Source organism: Falco biarmicus, chromosome 12 (assembly GCF_023638135.1).
Source record: "Falco biarmicus isolate bFalBia1 chromosome 12, bFalBia1.pri, whole genome shotgun sequence".
NCBI classification, from domain to species: Eukaryota; Metazoa; Chordata; class Aves; order Falconiformes; family Falconidae; genus Falco; species Falco biarmicus.
In genome coordinates this window covers 2,851,349-2,869,886 of record NC_079299.1, presented here as the reverse complement: position 1 = coordinate 2,869,886, position 18,538 = coordinate 2,851,349, and the positions used below count along the sequence as shown (strand labels likewise).

The 18,538-nt window shown below is 39.0% G+C and overlaps 1 protein-coding gene across 20 annotated transcripts in view; it reads right to left on the bottom strand.

The window, feature by feature from the left end:
• Positions 1 to 18,538, bottom strand: part of NRXN1 (neurexin 1) — a 730,473-nt gene that overhangs the window by 345,329 nt on the left and 366,606 nt on the right. For all 20 annotated transcript variants that reach the window (XM_056356934.1, XM_056356933.1, XM_056356941.1 and 17 more), the window contains 2 exons: positions 18,000 to 18,173; positions 12,082 to 12,201 (listed from right to left, as the gene is read on the bottom strand). In XM_056356934.1, coding sequence (XP_056212909.1) covers positions 12,082 to 12,201; positions 18,000 to 18,173 — 294 coding nt within the window. The remainder of the gene's footprint in view (positions 1 to 12,081; positions 12,202 to 17,999; positions 18,174 to 18,538) is intronic.

Sequence of the window (18,538 nt, the reverse complement as noted above, 5' to 3'; positions counted from 1 at the left end):
ACCGGGTGATGCTGTGTGTACGCCATACAGCACACAACTGCTGGAGGGAGAAACAGGGCAGCAGGGCTTTAATGGCGAGTACTCCTACAGCACGGGTGATGGTGGCGAGTACGCTCCTACAGTGATGGTGGCGAGTACTGTCCTACAGCACGGGTGATGGTGACAGACTGAGGAGGCCCTTTGCCTCCTCCTGGAGGGTTGTGGTGCTTCTCATTATCTTCAGGAGAGTTCTGGCCCAAACTCAAATCCAGAGATAGAAGCTGCCTTTAAAACTAGTTCAAATATGTGACAGCTGCTACAATTACAGGTCATGAAGTCAGAAGAAAAAGCTTTTTTTGGTAAGCACCAAATAACCAAGGAGTTATTGTTTGTTATTTGGTAAGCACAAAACACCAAGGAGTATTTAAAGAAAACAAACAAAAATGAACAAAGATATGACCATCTGCCACTTACAGAATCAGTAGTTAAAATCAACATTATGATGAATTTTTGACCAGACAGGAAAGGCAACCTACAATTACTACTGGACCAGAAGAAAATTTATGACCATAATCAACCTGAGCCCAGGCTAACATGTTTTGGTGATCCAGAAGATAGGAAAAAGAGGGGAAAATGGAAAGTAGAATGATTTCAAGCCATTTCAAAAATCCTGGGTTTAATTTCAAGAACTGGGTTTAATAGTTGAAGGAGGAAAATCCTATGACTATGTATGGTGATGTTGGATTTCAACATCTTTAAATTAGTCATTCAAGTGGTGACCTGAGACTCTAATTGTAACCGAATTTCAGTTTGTGGTAGCCAGCATCTGCCCTGGCTTTATTTGAGGGTGCATATATGCAGCTCTGTCCCTCAGCACACAGCAACATTTATATCATATAAACAATCAAAAACCTGATTTTTAGAGGGACTGAGTGCCTTCAGCTCCCATTTTTAGGATCTCTGGCTAGGAGGTAGTGGTCCTCCACAGCTGATACTTCTAAGCAACATTAAGTTCCTAAACTCAAAGTACTCTACCTCTTTGTGAAATATTTAATATAATCCAAATTATCAGACCATTGATCTGATTAGAAGTTTTCTTAAGATTTACACTGTTTAAAAGGGAGAGGATTTTAAAACAACAAACATGCTATAGGGAAGTCTTCCCTATATGGTAAATCAGGCTCAGATCTTAAGATGATTTGCAAATGGTATCTGTAAATATTAATGCACTTTGACATTGAATACTGCATATCATACATCTTAAGTGTTTTTCAGTGTGTGGATGTTTACAGTGAAATGATGTGCTGCTTCATACGTCTGTTTTCAATTCAAAGTATAGCTTCATTACAAAGAGTGATAGCATAGAGCTAAGCAGCTAGAACGTTCCTCCAGAATTAGCACCAAATTGACAAGCATCCTTAACACAGCCTTTAAATTGGGCTTGTGGACAGCAAACAGCTTCATGAACATTAGCTATTCTTCACTCTCTTTTCTGCAGTTCCAGCTTTTCAGTATCCAAACTGGGTACTGACCACTTTTAATATGGAGTGGTTTTCCCCAGGCCTTCATTAAGCAGCTATACACTAAAAATTCCTTCAGCCCTAGGAGTACTGCTTCCATCAGTACTTTTGCATACTGTTATTACTGACTCTGTTACCTTCTTTCATGATTTCCTAAAATACATAAGCAGAAAATAGCTACAAAGGCTTCCAGACACATCAGTATACAAGATTCATAAGCCTAAGTCAAAATGACATATTGAAGGACCTTAAACATCACATGAGACATTGAGAGAATAAGCATGCTTATGGATGTCTGTCCTGAGAAAAATACAGAAATGTCATTCAGATCAGCTGCTGGTTAGGTGGAGCTGGCAGGCCAAAAGTGGTCCATAACAAACAGGTACAATATCCATCCTGTAGCACGGGAACAAAATCATGAAAGCTGCAAAAATGTCTGTGTGATGTATCCTCCTCTCTGCCTTGCTGTTGCTCCAGTGCATGCTGCTATTCTCAGCTTCTGAGGAATTACACAGGTCTTTAATTTGGACTCCAGACGACTGTGATTTTCCCATATAAGATTCAGGTCATTTTGTTTACTCTGCTTTTAACAGAAAGGTTTTCTTTGCCCCAATGTTCTGCAGCATCTGGCAAAAATGAACACCCAGCAGGCTCCCAAGATGGTGTCAAACCACCAACAAAATCTTGTTTTGCAACAAGTATAGCAGTTCCTCATATGTATGTAGTTACTTTGAATCTAACCTACCTATCTGTCAAACCAGAATACATCTTGAGGAAGATCAGGTTGCCTTAGTAACCTGGGTCCAGTTGTACAGACTTCAGAAACACTGAATAATTTTATCTTTCTGAAGCACCATTGTGCATCATTGTGCCATTGCACTTAAATATCTTGGACATAAACCAGGTATTACCAGATTCCCCATACACGCTCTGAGCTATTCTCATGCTATGGGTTATAGAAGACACTGCTTGGGAAAGCTTTTTCTTGTTCTTCCTTACCATTTGTGACCCTCACAGCTGTCATCTATTAGAGAAGCTGGCACTTACCCATTTCTCTTTCTTGGGGTTTGTTGGGGAGGAACGACTGACTCCATTACAGAGCTGAAACTTCTGCTCCAATTGTACCGTGTATAGTGATTAATCTTGTTTCAGAAAACTACTGGTTACCTAAAATTGATTTTAATATATGATATTGTCGGAATGTTCAGAGAAATCTGTGAGAAAGAACAGTAACAGCACTTGTCCAGTGTGCTTATTACTGTGAATAGCTTTTGGCTACATGAATTTCAGGCCTGATTTGTACATGGTATGCCATTAAATTGTAATAATTGAAAGTTCTAGAGAAAGGAATCTAATGATACCCAACAGGACAATTTTAGTTCCATGAGAATATATTTAATTAACCCTTAATCATTTTCACCTTTATGACACTGGAAACACTTCTAGGATTTGATTTACAAAATTATTATCCCATTAATAAGAGAAAGATATTATTGACATACCAAAATCCAATTTAATTACTCCCTTGATTCCTCCAGAGGCACAGAGAAGCTGGCAATTTTCTGACACTATGTTCCATTTTTAATATTGTGAAATAGAACACACCTCGGAGTAGGCCAGGAATGTTGCATAATTGCTTCTACCTGAACCACAAACCCAGCTATAACAATGTACTCTGGATCCATCAAAAGTTCCTTTTTGGCTTTTTCTGCATCAAGTATCCCATTTAAAACTTCACTTACTGCTTGTTAGAAACATTCTCACATGATGGAGCTTCTAGAATCATTGTCAAACAACGTTTGATTAGTTTCATTTTTTAAAGGGATAGTTTGTAATGTATTTAAGGAAAGAGAAATCACTTAACTTTGTCAGGCATGGATAGCTCACCTAAATGACTACTCCAGAATCTGTAGGTGAACAAGAAAAAAATTCTAAAACTTGTTTTCAGACTGTCAATAACAGCATGCCTGTTAACTGACACAATTAATAGACCGATATATCTTAATGAAACACCAAAATTTACACACTACAAAATCCACTTAAACAGTGGAGGGAAAAAACCCAACCCACTAGTACAGCTGTGTCACTAAAACCTTGACAAAATGTTGTCATCCATGTGTCATGCTCCATGGTTCTGGTGGAGCAACACATGCTCCCACCTAACACCACAGGAACCTGACAGCTCAAGGTGCAGCCTATCCTCATTAGGATTCCAATAAAAATAAAAGGTAAAAAAAGCAATCTTGGTCCATAGCCATGGCTCACAGGCAACACTCCTTGCTTCCCTTGCTCATTTTTCCAGTTCTCCTAAATACCTCAACATTTCTGCCTTTTCAAGACTATACACGTTAAGTCCGACTTCTTTGAAGTTTATACAGATTACACCACTGATATTTGTCACCAGAAATTCCAAATATTCATTATAGAGATATATAGGATAAGATAAGCTGAACAAATTGAGATTTCTTCAATTAGTTCATTCCAGCAGCTTGCCCTGCACTGTAATTTTGCGTGCAGCTATCTTTATTTCTCCTGTGTACTGCGAGTCTCTGTGGCAAAATAATCATATGAACTATTTAGACTGGTATGTTATCAGGGACAGATTTCTTAATTCTCAGCTACTGGAGATGGAAATAAAATGTGTTTTAAAGTACCCTGAGGGATTTTCTATCCCTTTTCTTAATAGCAGGTTATACGCTTATTGGTAGCTAGCAACTGCAAAGTCTTAGCCAGGAATATGCAATATGATTTTGGAAAGTACTGCTGAGTGGCTCTGATAGTTTAGCTTTCGGTCACTAGTTTAATTAAGCTTCTTTACTTTGCATATATCCTTCTCACAAAAAGTAGCATTAAGAGTGATCTTACACTCTCGGTGTCAAAGGGTCCAAAAGCTGCAGTATCCATAACAGATAACTAAATTAATAAATGTGAAAGAAAAATATGTGGTAAAATGATTGAAATCCATCGTTTGTGTAATACTGGACTGATAATGTAAACGGAGGTTATGTGAAGATCACCCTGTGATTTGCATTCCAGAGGAAAAAAGACACTGTGAGAGGAGACTGAGTATCCATCGTCAACACCATATGATAGTTTGGAAGACTGTAAAAAGTCAGTGACAGGGATAAGAGAAAATAATAAATATTCCTATTTTTCTATATGCTATAAATGTAGTGTGTGATTATTATTATTATTTTTTTAATATATGTACACATATACGTGACATTGAACACAAAACCCTGCAAACCTAAGGAAAGCTCGATCTACACTTCTGCCTGCAATACTAAATTACCCCTCCTTGCATATGGATTATTACATAATTGCTAATTACATGTTCCCAAAATATAAGACTCTTGTCTCATTCAGTGCGAGAATGCGCCTGTTTTGATCAGTTCTGCAGCGAAGAAGGCTGGTGTTTATAAAACCACTCACTTATTGCAGAAGTGGAATGCTGACTCAATATTCAGGGGGGTTGTGGTTCAAAGTATAACCTCAATATTACTCACTGCACTCTCCAAACACTACACAGAAGAGAGAATCATTTAGTTCCTCGTGGAATTTTTATAATGTCAAATAATCTAATATTGAAATATCTCGTAAACTTTAACTAATGTATTTTTACAGTGCCTAGTTTCTACTATCCTCAGTAATAGCCAAAAGTATTCCCTATCGGGTGTGTTCAGTCTGAAATAATTGGGATTTGATTTCCTGGAAACGTACATGCTTCAGTCCCAATTCTGGGTACTCAGCATGGTTGCGAATCAGAACACAGACTGTCAGCTTAGCAAAAAAAAAAAAAAATTACAAATACCTAAGTACTGAATCCACTGTCATTTAATAATACATGATTTCCCTTTCATAAATCCATACTGGCTACCTCTAATAACCTTCTTATCTTTAATATTTTTAGAAATAACTTCCAGGTAGGTTTTCCCCATCACCTCTGAGGTGGAGCTGACCAGCCTGTACTTTCCTGGATCCTCTTTCCTGAAGACAGGAGAAACATTTGCCTTTTTCTAGTTTTGGGGAACTGCCCGGGTAGCCATGAGCTGTCACAGATGAGGAATTTCAGTGTCGCAATGACCTGTGACACTCGTGGGTGCCTACCATCAGGTTTCAGGAATTTTTATATGTCCACTTTGTTTAGATATTCCCTGACCTGAGCTTTTTCCACCAAGGTATGTCTGCCTCCAGACTTTCCCACCGGTCTCAGGGACCTGGGATTGTTGAAGATGCTAAAGGATGGTTTTACCAGTAAAACCAAGGCAAAGAAGACCGAGTACCTTGGTCTCTTCCATGTCCCTTGCCACAAGGTCCCCTCACCCCATTCAGTGGCAGGCCCACATTTTCCTACTTCTTCATGATTTGTAGCAGCCTTTCCTTTACTCCTCCATGTCCCTTGTCAGATTATACTCCAGGCGGGTCTTGGCTTTCCCAACCCCATCCCTGCATGCATGGACAGCGTGTCTATATTCTTCTTGGGCCACCTGAACCTGCTTCCACCTCTTGCACACTCCCTTTTAATGTTTGAGTTTTGTCAGAAGCTCTTCCTGCCTTTTGCCATTTTTGTTTGACCTTCTGTGTATGAGGACTCCTCAGCTTCGAGGAAGTGATCCCTGAAAATCTACCAGGTCTTTTGAGGTCTATGGGATTCTTGCAAGCAGGTCCCTGAACAGGCCAACGTCTACTCTCTTGACGGCCAGGACTGTGTTCCAGCTTTTTGTCTTGCTTCTACCAGTCAAGGATCTGGACTTCCTGACCATCACAACCCTGATCCATTCTTCCTTGTCTGTATGTACAAGGTCTAGAAGTGTGCCTCCCTTCATTGGCTTCTTGATCACCTGTGTCAGCAAGTAAACGCACTCCAGACATCTCCTAGATTGCTTGTCGCCCCTCCAGCAGATACTGGGGTAATTCAGGGCTCCCATGAAGCCTAAGTCTGTGAACATGGAGCTTCTTCAACTTGTCTGAAGAAGGCCTCATGTATTTCTTCCTCCTTATCACGTGCTGATACCCATCACATCATATTAGACTTTGGTCTTTCCCCTAACCCCAACCCATAAGGTCTCAGCTGGCTCATCACTTCTCCCAGAGCTCCACACCTTCACATCCCACTCAGTCCACTAGTTTCTCACTATCTTGTGAGTTGTCACGTCCATTCCCCACCATTCCTAGTCCTGGCTCTTTCCTCACCAGGTTGGCCAGCTTGCAGCTAAGATGCTTTTGCCCCACCTTGGCAGGTGGATTCCTTCTTTTCCTGGCAGGTCTTCCTTGAACTCCCTGTCCAATCTCCAGTTAAATCATCCCGATTATTTATATATTATTATATTAATATATTATATATATTATAATATAATATATAATAATATATATTATTATATTAATAGTCAAACATTTAAAACAAAATCTCAACATCACTACAGATGTAGTCTTAGTTGGAAGGCATTATCTCTATAACGCAATCACCTATCAAGAAAATCAAATAAGTCTTACATGAACCCATTTAGCGATATTGACGCAGCTCTCCATTTAAATTAAGGCTTTCGATCTTTCTTGGTAAAGAGTCAAAACAAACAGGAGAATTTAAAAAAAAAGTTTTGTTACAGTGGTTGAGAATATCAAATTTCTAGCCAGAAGAGACTGCATGGTGAAGCTCTAACCCTTCAGAAATGGATTTTAATGGAAGTGTTCACACAGTGTTAGCCATACCATCACAAGTACAATGCCAATACATTATTCCCTTATGGTAACAGACAGTGTTGAACCTGCCCTGTAATTTGGCACAGAACATTTCTATACTAATGTAATGTGACAATGTTATTATGTCTGCTATTTCCTATGCCATAATAGCAGTATTTGTTTCCACAAACATGCCATTACATTCACTAATATGGCTATACTTAAAGACTGCCCGAGTAAAACAGATGTAAACTTACAGAAAGCAGAAAATCTCTTCTAGAAAGCAGATAATATCTCATAGATTTGTTTTGTTTTTCCAGAGTAATTTTCAACCCTTCTCTTTTAAAAAAGCTGAATTCCCTGGGAGGGCAGCTTTCACTACATAACCTGCTGTTAGAAACAGTTACGATGTTCATGATGTATTTTCTCAGAGGACTTGCATGCAGCCATCCATTTGTAAGAACAGCCATTAACTGTCCTTTTAATACAGTCTTTTACTTAATGCCATTTCGTAGGAAAAACCGCTACTGGTCTGCTTTACACTCATCAGCGTAACACTTCTGTCTATCACATCTAAAGAGCACTGTTGCCCTGAATCTCCAAGTGTCATATCACATCAAAAGAGAAAATGACAATCTGTATAGCATCTTGGGGTCCAAACCTCCCCTGCCTCATTTATCTTCCAATAAATAGAAACTGCAGCACACAGAATGTTTCCACCTTAGGCTTAGGGTCTACAGGCACTGCGTACTCACTGCGGGGGAACTACTGAGGTTTGCAATGAAGCAAAACTTTTGTGGATTAAACTGTGGGTGTACCTGACCACAGTCGTTGATGCTGTAGCCTTACCTTTGCTGGCCCGGGTCATTCTCCATAAAATACATTCCCTAAACTTCTCTAGCTGACACACAGAGGACACTCTTGGACTGGGAAACAACCAACCTCTCTCACACGGTGCTTATTTTGAAACAACTTTTAAAAACTCTTTATTTTAAGCTGTGTGCATTTTCACCTGGAATAATACACTGACCAGCACAGGAGTAATAATTATAGGAAAGATTAAAGAAACTTCTTCCATGTTGTATTAGTAGAATGTATTGTAACACTTTTCAAGAAACTATTTCTTCATTATTTCCTCCAAACTCTCTGTTTTGGAATTTAAAGACAAGAACGATGCATGTGAAACGTCTACATTGTAAAGCTTAGGAGTGATGCATGTCAAATCTTCACACACTGAGGTTACTATGGGAAACATGACAAAGGTATCAGCTCAAATGCAGCAAGGTAATTTGTGCACCTTTATGCAAATTGTGGATGATACAAAACTGGGTGGAGTGATTGACAGACCAGATGTGTGTGCTGCCATTCAGAGGGATGCTGACAAGCTGGAGAAGTGGGCTGAAAAGAACCTTGTAAAACAAATGAAAATGCCAAATCCTGCACCTGAGGAGGAATAATCCCATGCACCAGGACAGGCTGGGGCCTGACCAGCTGGAAAGCAGCTTTACTGAAAAGGATCTGGGTGTCCTGGTAGACACCAAGCTGCACGTGAGCCAGCAACGTGCTCCTGCAGCAAAGGCGGCACATAGCCTCTTAGGAGGAGGAAATGGTGGAGAAAGGTTGAGAGACGTGATGCTTCCCCTCTACCCAGCACAGCTGAGATGCACCTGGGGCACTGGCTCCTTGTGCTGGGCTCCCAGTGCAGGAGCAACACTAACTTACCCAGCAAAGGGCCACAAGGATGATGAAGGGCTTGAAGCATCTCTCATGTGAAGAGAGACTGAAAGAGCAGAGAGAGACTCTTTAGCCTGGAGAAGAGAAGGCTCAGGGGGGAACCTATCAGTGTTTTAAAACACCTGATGGGTGGGAGTACAGGAGGTAGCTTCTTCTCAGTGGTGCCCAGTGACAGGACAAGAGGCAATAGGCACAAAACCTCGTATAAATAGAAGGAAAATGTTTGTACTGTGAGGGTGACTGAGCACTGGCACAGGTTGCCCAGAGAAGCTGCAGAGTCTCCATCCTTGGACATATTAAAAATCCAACTGGGCACAGCCCTGGACAACTAGCACTAGCTGAATCTGCTCTGAGCAGAGGGGTTGGGACTAGACAATCTCCACAGGTCCCCTCTCACCTCAGCCATTTTGGCACAATGAAGTTACTGCTCAAATATGATTACTAAGAACTGGTGGAACAAAGTACCAGGGAGGTGTGGTGGGTTGATCCTGGCTGAGGGCCAAGCTCCTACCCAGCTGCTCGCCTAGCTCCCCCTGCCCTGCCCTTGGGGTTCCCTCTGCTGTTCCTCACTCTTTTTCTTCCCTCTTCCTTCATCTCATCGTGCATTTTGGTACGCACGACATACTTGCTAAACGTGCTTTCATAGAGGTGCCACCAGCTTGGCTGAGGGACTCAGCTGTGCCCTGTGGTGGCTCTGGTGGAGCTGGCCCTGCCTGGGGCAGTCGAAGCTCTCCACTCTGAGGCCACCCCACAGCCCCCACCGCCAGCACCTGAGCACGGACATCCAGTGCAGGAGGGATACAAGCCTCCACAAACCAGGTCCTTTTAACCGTTTTTCTTTTGTCCACGACACTTATTTTTAAGTGGTCGGTTTTGGGGGTTGGTAACAAAAAAATCTCTGCCCTGCGAGACTTGGATGCCCTAAATACCCCATTTCACATGAACGCAGAGGAAGCCAGCAGCCCGCCTGTGTAGTAACGCCAGGTCAGAGTTCGGCGCCTGCCAGCCAGCGCTGCTCTGTGCAATCTGCAGGGAACGCACTGCACGCACTGCTTGGGATGCACACATCCTTCCAAAGGGGATGGCTTTTCCAGCTACAAGCAGGTGCTATTCCAGACCTGTCGCTGAGATAATCCTTCTTCACGTGAAAGGAATCTGCCTTACTGCAGTACTGCAGTTTAGCCTGTGGCAAGTTACTAAAACCCATAGTAACATTTTGTCATTCCCCTTACTGTGCTCTTCCCAAACACAGCAGAGAGCAGTCCAGGAGCGTATAGATGAGACCGAGATTACAACATAATTTCTCCCCCTTTCCCTCACATATACCATTATGAAAAATATCTCTCATTAGATTTGATTTTCGGATGTTTGGTATCTGAGCTAATCTGAGGAGCCAAGATAAAGCAGAAACCAAACTTGTTATATTTACCAGACTCTGCATTCTATTACAAAACACCCATATCCAGGATAAATCTATATTTCATGTTTGTGATAGAAGGACATTACAAGAAAAAAAAAAAAAAAAAGGATTTATCTGGGGAAAAAAAGTAAGTATTTTTGGCAGCCATGTACTAAAGGTACTCCTCTACCATCATCAGAAATACTATATTGAGAATTATCTGATTGTGTGCAGTGTAGTCCATAAAGTTATCATACAAATGAGCCTTCACAGTGGTAAATATCTTACCGAAGTTCATCAGTTCACCAAATTTATGCAATAGCTGTCACTTGAAGAAATAAATCAGAGAATATTGCAGGCCCAGACATCAGCCACTACTAAGGCAAATTTATAAACAGAGTTTTTCCTTTGCTAAGTGTGGAATATATGACTTCTTCAGTTTTTTAGTTACTTTTGGGTGAACTCAAAGATCGCCAAAGAACAAAAATAACAACTTAAAGGTAAAATAGAAACAATTTTCTCCTGTAGCAGACAGGGGACTGAAATCTTTAAAAAATACATGTGTAGCAGCATGACTAATCACTCACGTTGCTGGGAAGGGCAAACTCATATACATAAAATAAACCTCAACTTTTGCTCAAATTAGGGAAAGTTGTTTGATACCATATTTTGGTTCTACCATGCAGCAACTGCAGAGAAAAGGACTGAGATGAGTCCTTTCCATGGTTTTCAAACATGGTCAACAGTAGAAAAGTGGTACTTTCATGAGAATAATGAAGGTAGCTTTTACATGTAATTATTTTTCTAACCTGGTGCTAGATATAATTTGAGCCAAAAGCTTTTAAAGTTGTAATTATACTGTTATTTTAGGGTTTGTCCAAGAAGAACCACCTTGCTGTAGAGTGGAGAACAAGACATACACATAAAAAATGCTTGACTACACAGTTATACCAGGGTTTTTTAACCATGTCATTCATTCAGATAAATGTATACAACAAATAGAAATAAAAACACTTAGCCTTGAAGAAATTCCTTCTTTGCATGGATATAAAAATGTGCAACATTTGGATATTTCAAATGTGACAAGTGAAAAAGACAACTCAGTAGCTCACTTGAATCAGTTACCGTGGATCGTTATGGCTCTTGAATTACTATTCCACTTCCACTTTGCATAATTCTATTTAGATCAATAAGGCTAGATTGGAATAAAACTAGATTATGACACTGGTGAATCAGGCCCCTTATTTTTGACACATTTATGCTTTTCCTGAAAGGCCAGATGGTTGGTGTATGTTACATAGTTTTATTCAGATGAAATTTAAAAGAACTAAAATACTCGGCATGCTTTTATTATTGGCATGCTTAGTGTGTCACCTAAAGAAATCTACAAAGGGAGATAATGAGCCTTGTCAACTGTTTCACAGTAATTATAGCCCTCATGATATAATGCTACAAAATTACAATATAGCTTAAGATAATAAAATGTAAAAGGCTTTTTCAATCAGGAAAGGGATTATTTCAAACAGGTAACCATCAGTATATTAGGCATGCAATCAAGCGTAATTCTGCCAGTGTTTGATACTGCACATTGTCCAAAATTCATACTGTATATTTTAGCTATGTTCTTCCCACAAGCCTTACAGATTTTCGTAGGGTTTGCCAGTTCATTTAAATACCTAATAGTAAAATAATATAAAGCTTCAGACACTTGCTTCAAATATTGCCTTAAAGCTCTCGAGCGTTCACATCAGCAGTTTTTAGCGTACTTACGGTCATTGCATAATGGTCCACTAAAGGATGTCATGCTGCAGTCACAACTGAATCCATCCCACTGCTGCAAACACACTCCCTGGTTCGCACATGAATCCTCCTGGCACGTGGTGCTGGGGCCTGATGAGAATACACAAAAAAAGGACTTGCACTTTGGCTTCCAAAGAAAGGCATTTCTCACTGGAGCACATTAACTAGTTGCCAACATCTCAAATCAAATGAGCAAAGAGTTACCACGTGAAAGGCACATAAACTTGCTGATTTTGCAGTGGCACGTAATATTAAAAGGGGGGGGGGCAGTGCTTTAGTTTTAAGGTTGATATATCGAACATGTAAGAATGCACAAAGTGAAGCAGAGTTATTCCAGCTGCAAGGGGAATGTTACATTTGTTGCAAGTTATTTGTTAATCTCATGTCAGACCATTGACTGGCTAAATGTTTTCTAAAAACTTTTTTTCCTGTAAATACATTTCAAACAGCAAAGCCAGATGCCACAGAAAACAAAGCTCTGGGAGATGTAAGTAAAAATCGGAAAATGAAATAAAAACAAAAATAAAATTTAAAAAAAATGAAGCTACACTATAGAATGCTTTTAATCCCACAAATTATTTTAAATTATTTAGGTCTGAAATTAAGAGGAGTTTGGGATTCTTTGGCATGAATGTTGGCAAGTACTGATTCACATGCTTCAGGGATCCCATGCAGGTTCCTTTTTTAAGGGAAAATGCAGAAAATCAGACTACTAATGAACTGGCATGCCAAAATGTGACATACGCATGAAAAACAAAGCTACTCTATTGCTAGAGAATCATAACTAGACTACTGAAATATAACAAAATTTGAAAAGGAATGATCAAAGCACTAAAGCAATCAATATACAAACATATTCAAGACTGAAAGCCTTTATGCAAGCTATGCTGGAAAATGAGGGTTGGTGTAGCCCATTGTTTTAGAGGTGTGAAAGACAAAATCTGAAACAAAATAACACACTTTCATTCTGAAATGTACAGAGCATTTATTGCAGAAATCCAACTGTGCATTGGGGGTTTCAGTCTTGTTTAATACACACAGGGCTATCTACCTTGCAAATCAGCTTTCATCAATGCAACTTTGTCAGCAAAATAAAAAAGCAAAATATATTAAATGTTAGTAAGCAATATTGAAATGGCAGCAAACACAGAAAAAAACCATTCAGAGTAAAGTGCATGCTGCTGTTAAAGAGAGAAAGAAATGCCATATAATGCAAACAAATTAATGCTAATAGCCATAAATCTTCAGGCAAGCCAAAATAAGAAAGCAGTAATTTGCCAGTATTTTACTACAAATATAATGGTTAATTAAGCTGATGACATGTAATGAAGGAAAATTAAAAGTTTTTGGTGGTTTTTTTTTTTTCCCTTGGATAGATATGAATGCATTAGCAGAGTAAATGCATGGCTGAATCCTGACTAGCCATTTGTCATGTTCAGATATACTGAATTCAAGAATAATTAGCACTGTCATCCTCTGTGGTCCTTCTTTTTCCTCGCCCTTTCTTCGTGGCTGGTGAATGAAGGCTGAAATACAGACCGTGAACTACAGATTACTATGAGCTCACACACATTTCTCACCAACTCTTGACACTACAAGGAAAAATTTGGTTCTGAGACTATAAAATTGTCCTAAATTGTTTTAGAGAAGACACATCAATATCCATTTGAAACTCCCACTGCTAGTCATTGATGGCAGAGCAAAACTGGTCCAAAGATGATATAAATATCCTAAATCATCCTGTAGAGAGAAAACCACTTAACCCTGCTTTCACATTACAGCTCCTTCAGAGATCTCAGGGTCGGATTTACTTGTGATTTGCCAGTATTCTAGAAAAATGCATATCAGTATGATTTAAGTCAGTTCAACGGCCTCTTGCTTTAAATGAAGCAGTGCTGGAGCACACCTCTGAACAAGAGCCTCAATGGTCACCACTGCAATTAGGAATGAGGGCAGTGCACATTGCACCCATATTTTGGCAAAATTATTAACTGTTCTATTGGCTTTATAATAATCTATTTTATCTTTCACTACATCATCATCATCATCATTATTATTGGTTTTTTATTATTATTACAAAATCATAATTATTATCATCATTATTATTATTATATCCACCAATAGTAATAATAATCATGCCACCTATAACTGATTTACTGCAGTAGGCAGACTTAGGATAGTGATTTCCTTTTCTTTGGAGTTTTGAGCCCAGAAATTAAAACTTTTGGGTATTAGTGATTTCCTTGTCTTTGGAGGTTTGAGCCCAGAAGTTTAAACATTTGTGCATTACATCACCCTTTCTTCAGCTGGGGTTTATAATGACAGAATCCCGCAGCTGACAAGACAAGACACATTTTTTTCTCACCAGACTCTGCTACTCGGAAACTTTACAAAGATGAAGTGAAAATATCTGTAGGTGTTTAAATGTTATATATTCATGCATTTATTTACACTTCAGTTATGCAATGTTAAATTTCCTCATCTTTGCAAAAGTAGAGCAAAAGTCACAAGGACTTAAAAGTACATAAACTGCAGGACCCTGCAGGCACATTGAAAAGTGCCTGTTGAAACACACGTATTTGGAAAAAATACAGATACAATCTGGTTAAAAAGCAAGGTATTTTGCTTTTTATGAAATCGATTCTTAGCACTTTTAGCTTATCTATAGTAGTCATTATTCAAAAGTTGACATAAAGACTAGCTTACATGTAAGAATTTCTTAAAAAAAAAAAAAGTCTACTTACTTCCATTAAGAACACTTAAGGACTGCTTAATGTCAGTAAATACTATACTATCTACCTTAACAGGTTCATATTTTCCTATATATATTACAGAACGAAGCTATTTAGTAAAAATACACTCTTCTCAAGCACTGACCTTTTGATTCACATCCAATTTAAATATTCTAATTTATTCAATCTTCACTGCAGACTTTTTAATTGACTGGATTTGGTCTCTCTTTTACATTTGTATTATGTGAGGGCTTACATGCTATATATTAGGCATAATGCATTATTAAGTAGCATGTACAATGTTTTACTCCATACTGTAAAAAAAAAAAATCCATATCTCACCACCAAGAATCTTCATGTATGTTAATACTTTGAAAACTTCAGGTAGTTCATTTGATACACAAATTATATTATATATGCACATGCAGGCACGTAGTGCACTTTCCTCTTAAATGTGTAAAAACGATGTTTCTGTCATTTCTATATTTATAGAGAATTTCCATTGAATTTCTACAATTCTGCTTTATTTAAAGCATGTAAAGTACAGTGGATTTGACTCGTAAAACCAGAGCTGACACTTGCAACCTGGCTCTGAGGTTTGCTCTTTGCAATATGAAGAGCTAGTTACCATATTTTTCTTTCTAGCTGTTTGCTTCTCTTTGCTCTAGCCATTGAAAATTTGTCAACAAGGTGGATTCAGCCAAGTGCAAATTATATTCAATGCTCAATGATAGGGAACAGAGATTATCTATCTGCCTGGGGCTGCAACTTCGAAACACAAGCCTTACCAGTTGCCGTAGCAATCCCACGTGTGGGTTTGCAAAAAGTGTTTCAAAGAAAGCATTTTTAATATGCACTTGGGACAGTAAAGTTATTGAGAAGTATCAATATTTTATGACCAAAATCCTAACAGATGGAATTAGTTAGTAGTACATTATGGCTTCACAGTTTTACAAAAGAGAGGAAAAGTGCTCTCATCCCAGGTTTGGTGGGGTTTCTTTAATACCAGAAAGGTGGGAAATTCAATGTCATGAGAGTCTGGAGAACATCAAATCCAAGTGCCTCCCTTCCCAGGCAAGATTTTGCAGCGGGTGGATGGATTAACAAAGGCCATATACCCACCAGTGCAGCACGTGACGTTTGGTTCGAAAGCAGTGGGGACTAACGCTGCTTGGAAATTATTTCTGCTGCTGTGTCCTGAGCAATTTGGACATGACATCTGAGGGGACAGCCAGAGCTCATGCATCCCACGGCAGCATCAGGCAGACGCCAAACTGCAGGGATGGAGGCAGTCCTGCTGGGGCACAGCAGCAGCGCTGCGGGCACGCGTGAGGCATGGAAGCGGTTCTAGGAGGCGGTGAAATCCACAAGTGACTTCACATTTTAGGCGGCAGAACATTTTGCTGTACATCTAACCCATGGGATGCAGCCAGGAGACTGACAGGTGGGTCAGACAGGAAAACTTGAAGTAAACCAGTGGAAAAAAATAAATCAGTGGAAGGAGAGAGTTAACCTGGAAGGTTGGTAGGCTGTATTTCCTTCCATGCTGTTATTTTCTTTTGACGGGCTGTTCGCTGGGACCCAGGCAGCGCATCTGGTCTGACCATTTGGTTTGTGTCAGATGGTTTTGGTGTTGCAAAAAGCTAACTTGGCACCAAAAGGGATGATATTTGTATGGCCTTCATTAAATTGTTGGTAGCTTTATTAAATTCACTGATAGCTGAGTTCTGCCACTGGTTTAAAAGGTGAACTGGTGCTCTAGGCCTGTAGCAATATTTCTTTGAAGCACATAAAATTCATTTAGAAAATTACATAATTTCAAAAGAAGCTATGAAATGCATAATGGAATTCAGGCGTATTTTGACTCTGAAGAGCTGGTGCAGGCAGGGAACTTGCTAACGCCATTCAGAAAGCAGAATCTAATTTTCTAAACTCAATGACAAACTAATTTATACATATTTTTTCATTCCTGATAGAAATCAACAGACATGAAAGCTACAGAAAAAATAAGTTGTGAATTCTACATATTCCTATGTGCTATCAACAGATTTCATGCTGTTAACTAAAGGTAACAGGTAAAGAACAAAAAAGTTCTAACTGTACAGACATTCTGTAGGCACAACAGAACAGGAGAGAGAATTTATCCACCAGAAAGCTTTCTCTCCTTGAGGAAAACCCCCAGCTCTGCTTGGATTTTTTACAATGTCTATTTGCAAACTTAAACTTGATATCAAAATCATCAAGACTCCAACTTGAAATTCTACAGTGTCATTTACACATTTTTCTGTCCAGAGGAGGATGGCACTTGAGAGAGGGGAGAATGCATAAAATTAAACAGACACAAAATTCAGAATTATGTGAATAAAATACATATTCAAGGACAGAGAATTGATTTAAATTATTGCATAAATCATAGTAAAAATAACGTGGGATTAAATGCCAGCTGGAAAAATAGCTAGAGATTGACACCCCTGAATTACAAATATACCTCTTCTAATTCTGTCCTCACTTAAATTCCGTGATATTCATTATGAGTCAATAAAGACGTAAAAATGTGAGATAAACCATATTTGGCTGTTACTGATTTCAGATAGGAAGGCTCACAACAATACAAATCTCAGGGGTGAACAAAAATAGAGAAGACAAAAGATTGATCTTAAGCAGTTTCACAAATTAGCCTTGAATTAATCAACCCAAAATGTCCACTTTAAAAGTGGAATTAATTAGCTCATGCCTTAGCATTAGCTAATGCCTAGGTGTTACGAAGATATAAACGACTTCACTGAAGCTAATTGTTATTGTTCCTATCATTAATTAAAATACAGCAGAAGTAAATAAAACACATGGAAAATATCTTGCCGCTGGAGAAGGATGGAACCTATGTTAAACTTTTAGGAAGTTAACTGGTGTTCTCAGATCAGTCTGTGCTGTAGGGCTGGCACACAGCTGTCTCCGTAATACTGAGAAAATGCAGTCTTTATGTAAGAGAGGGTCAAACGAGATCAATTAGAAGCAGGCAAAATACAATTTCTCTGTGTATGGAGTGCACGTATCAACAAAACTGCAGGATTCTCACAATACTTTCACTGTGATATTTAAAAACAAACAAACAACAACAACAAAAAAAAAAACCAAACAAATCAGCATATATAATACCTTCACATCCTCTTTCTATCTGCCCGTTGCAGAAGAGAGCATCTGAGATCAGATCAGGGAGCCGTCCATTCAAGTCAACTGATGCGAGACAGCCTTGGAACCCCTCTTTTGCGTGCACCAGTTTTGGCAAGGACTTATACATTTCTTTGGCCACTCCTCCAATATACAAATCACCTGTTAAAAAGAAATAAATATCAGATTCAGAAAATCTTTGACCTTGTTTGATCTTCTGGTCTTTTTATGCCAAACAACGCATATCTCAGAGAAAAATTCTTCAAAATAAATGTAGAACAAATCACTGATAGCATACATGATGTGAAAGGACACCGCAGAACTATATTTTTCCAAATGCATATGACTTCACGTTTGTATGACTAATTACTTCGAAGTACCTGGACATGTTATTTATGTGCCAGCTCATATATATGGGAAACATGCATCTATTTCACAGCTGAGGGTTCGATCATCACAGAATCTTCATCTAGAAATGTATTTAGCACTGATGCATGTTGTTAGTGTACTCGAGGAACCTGACCACA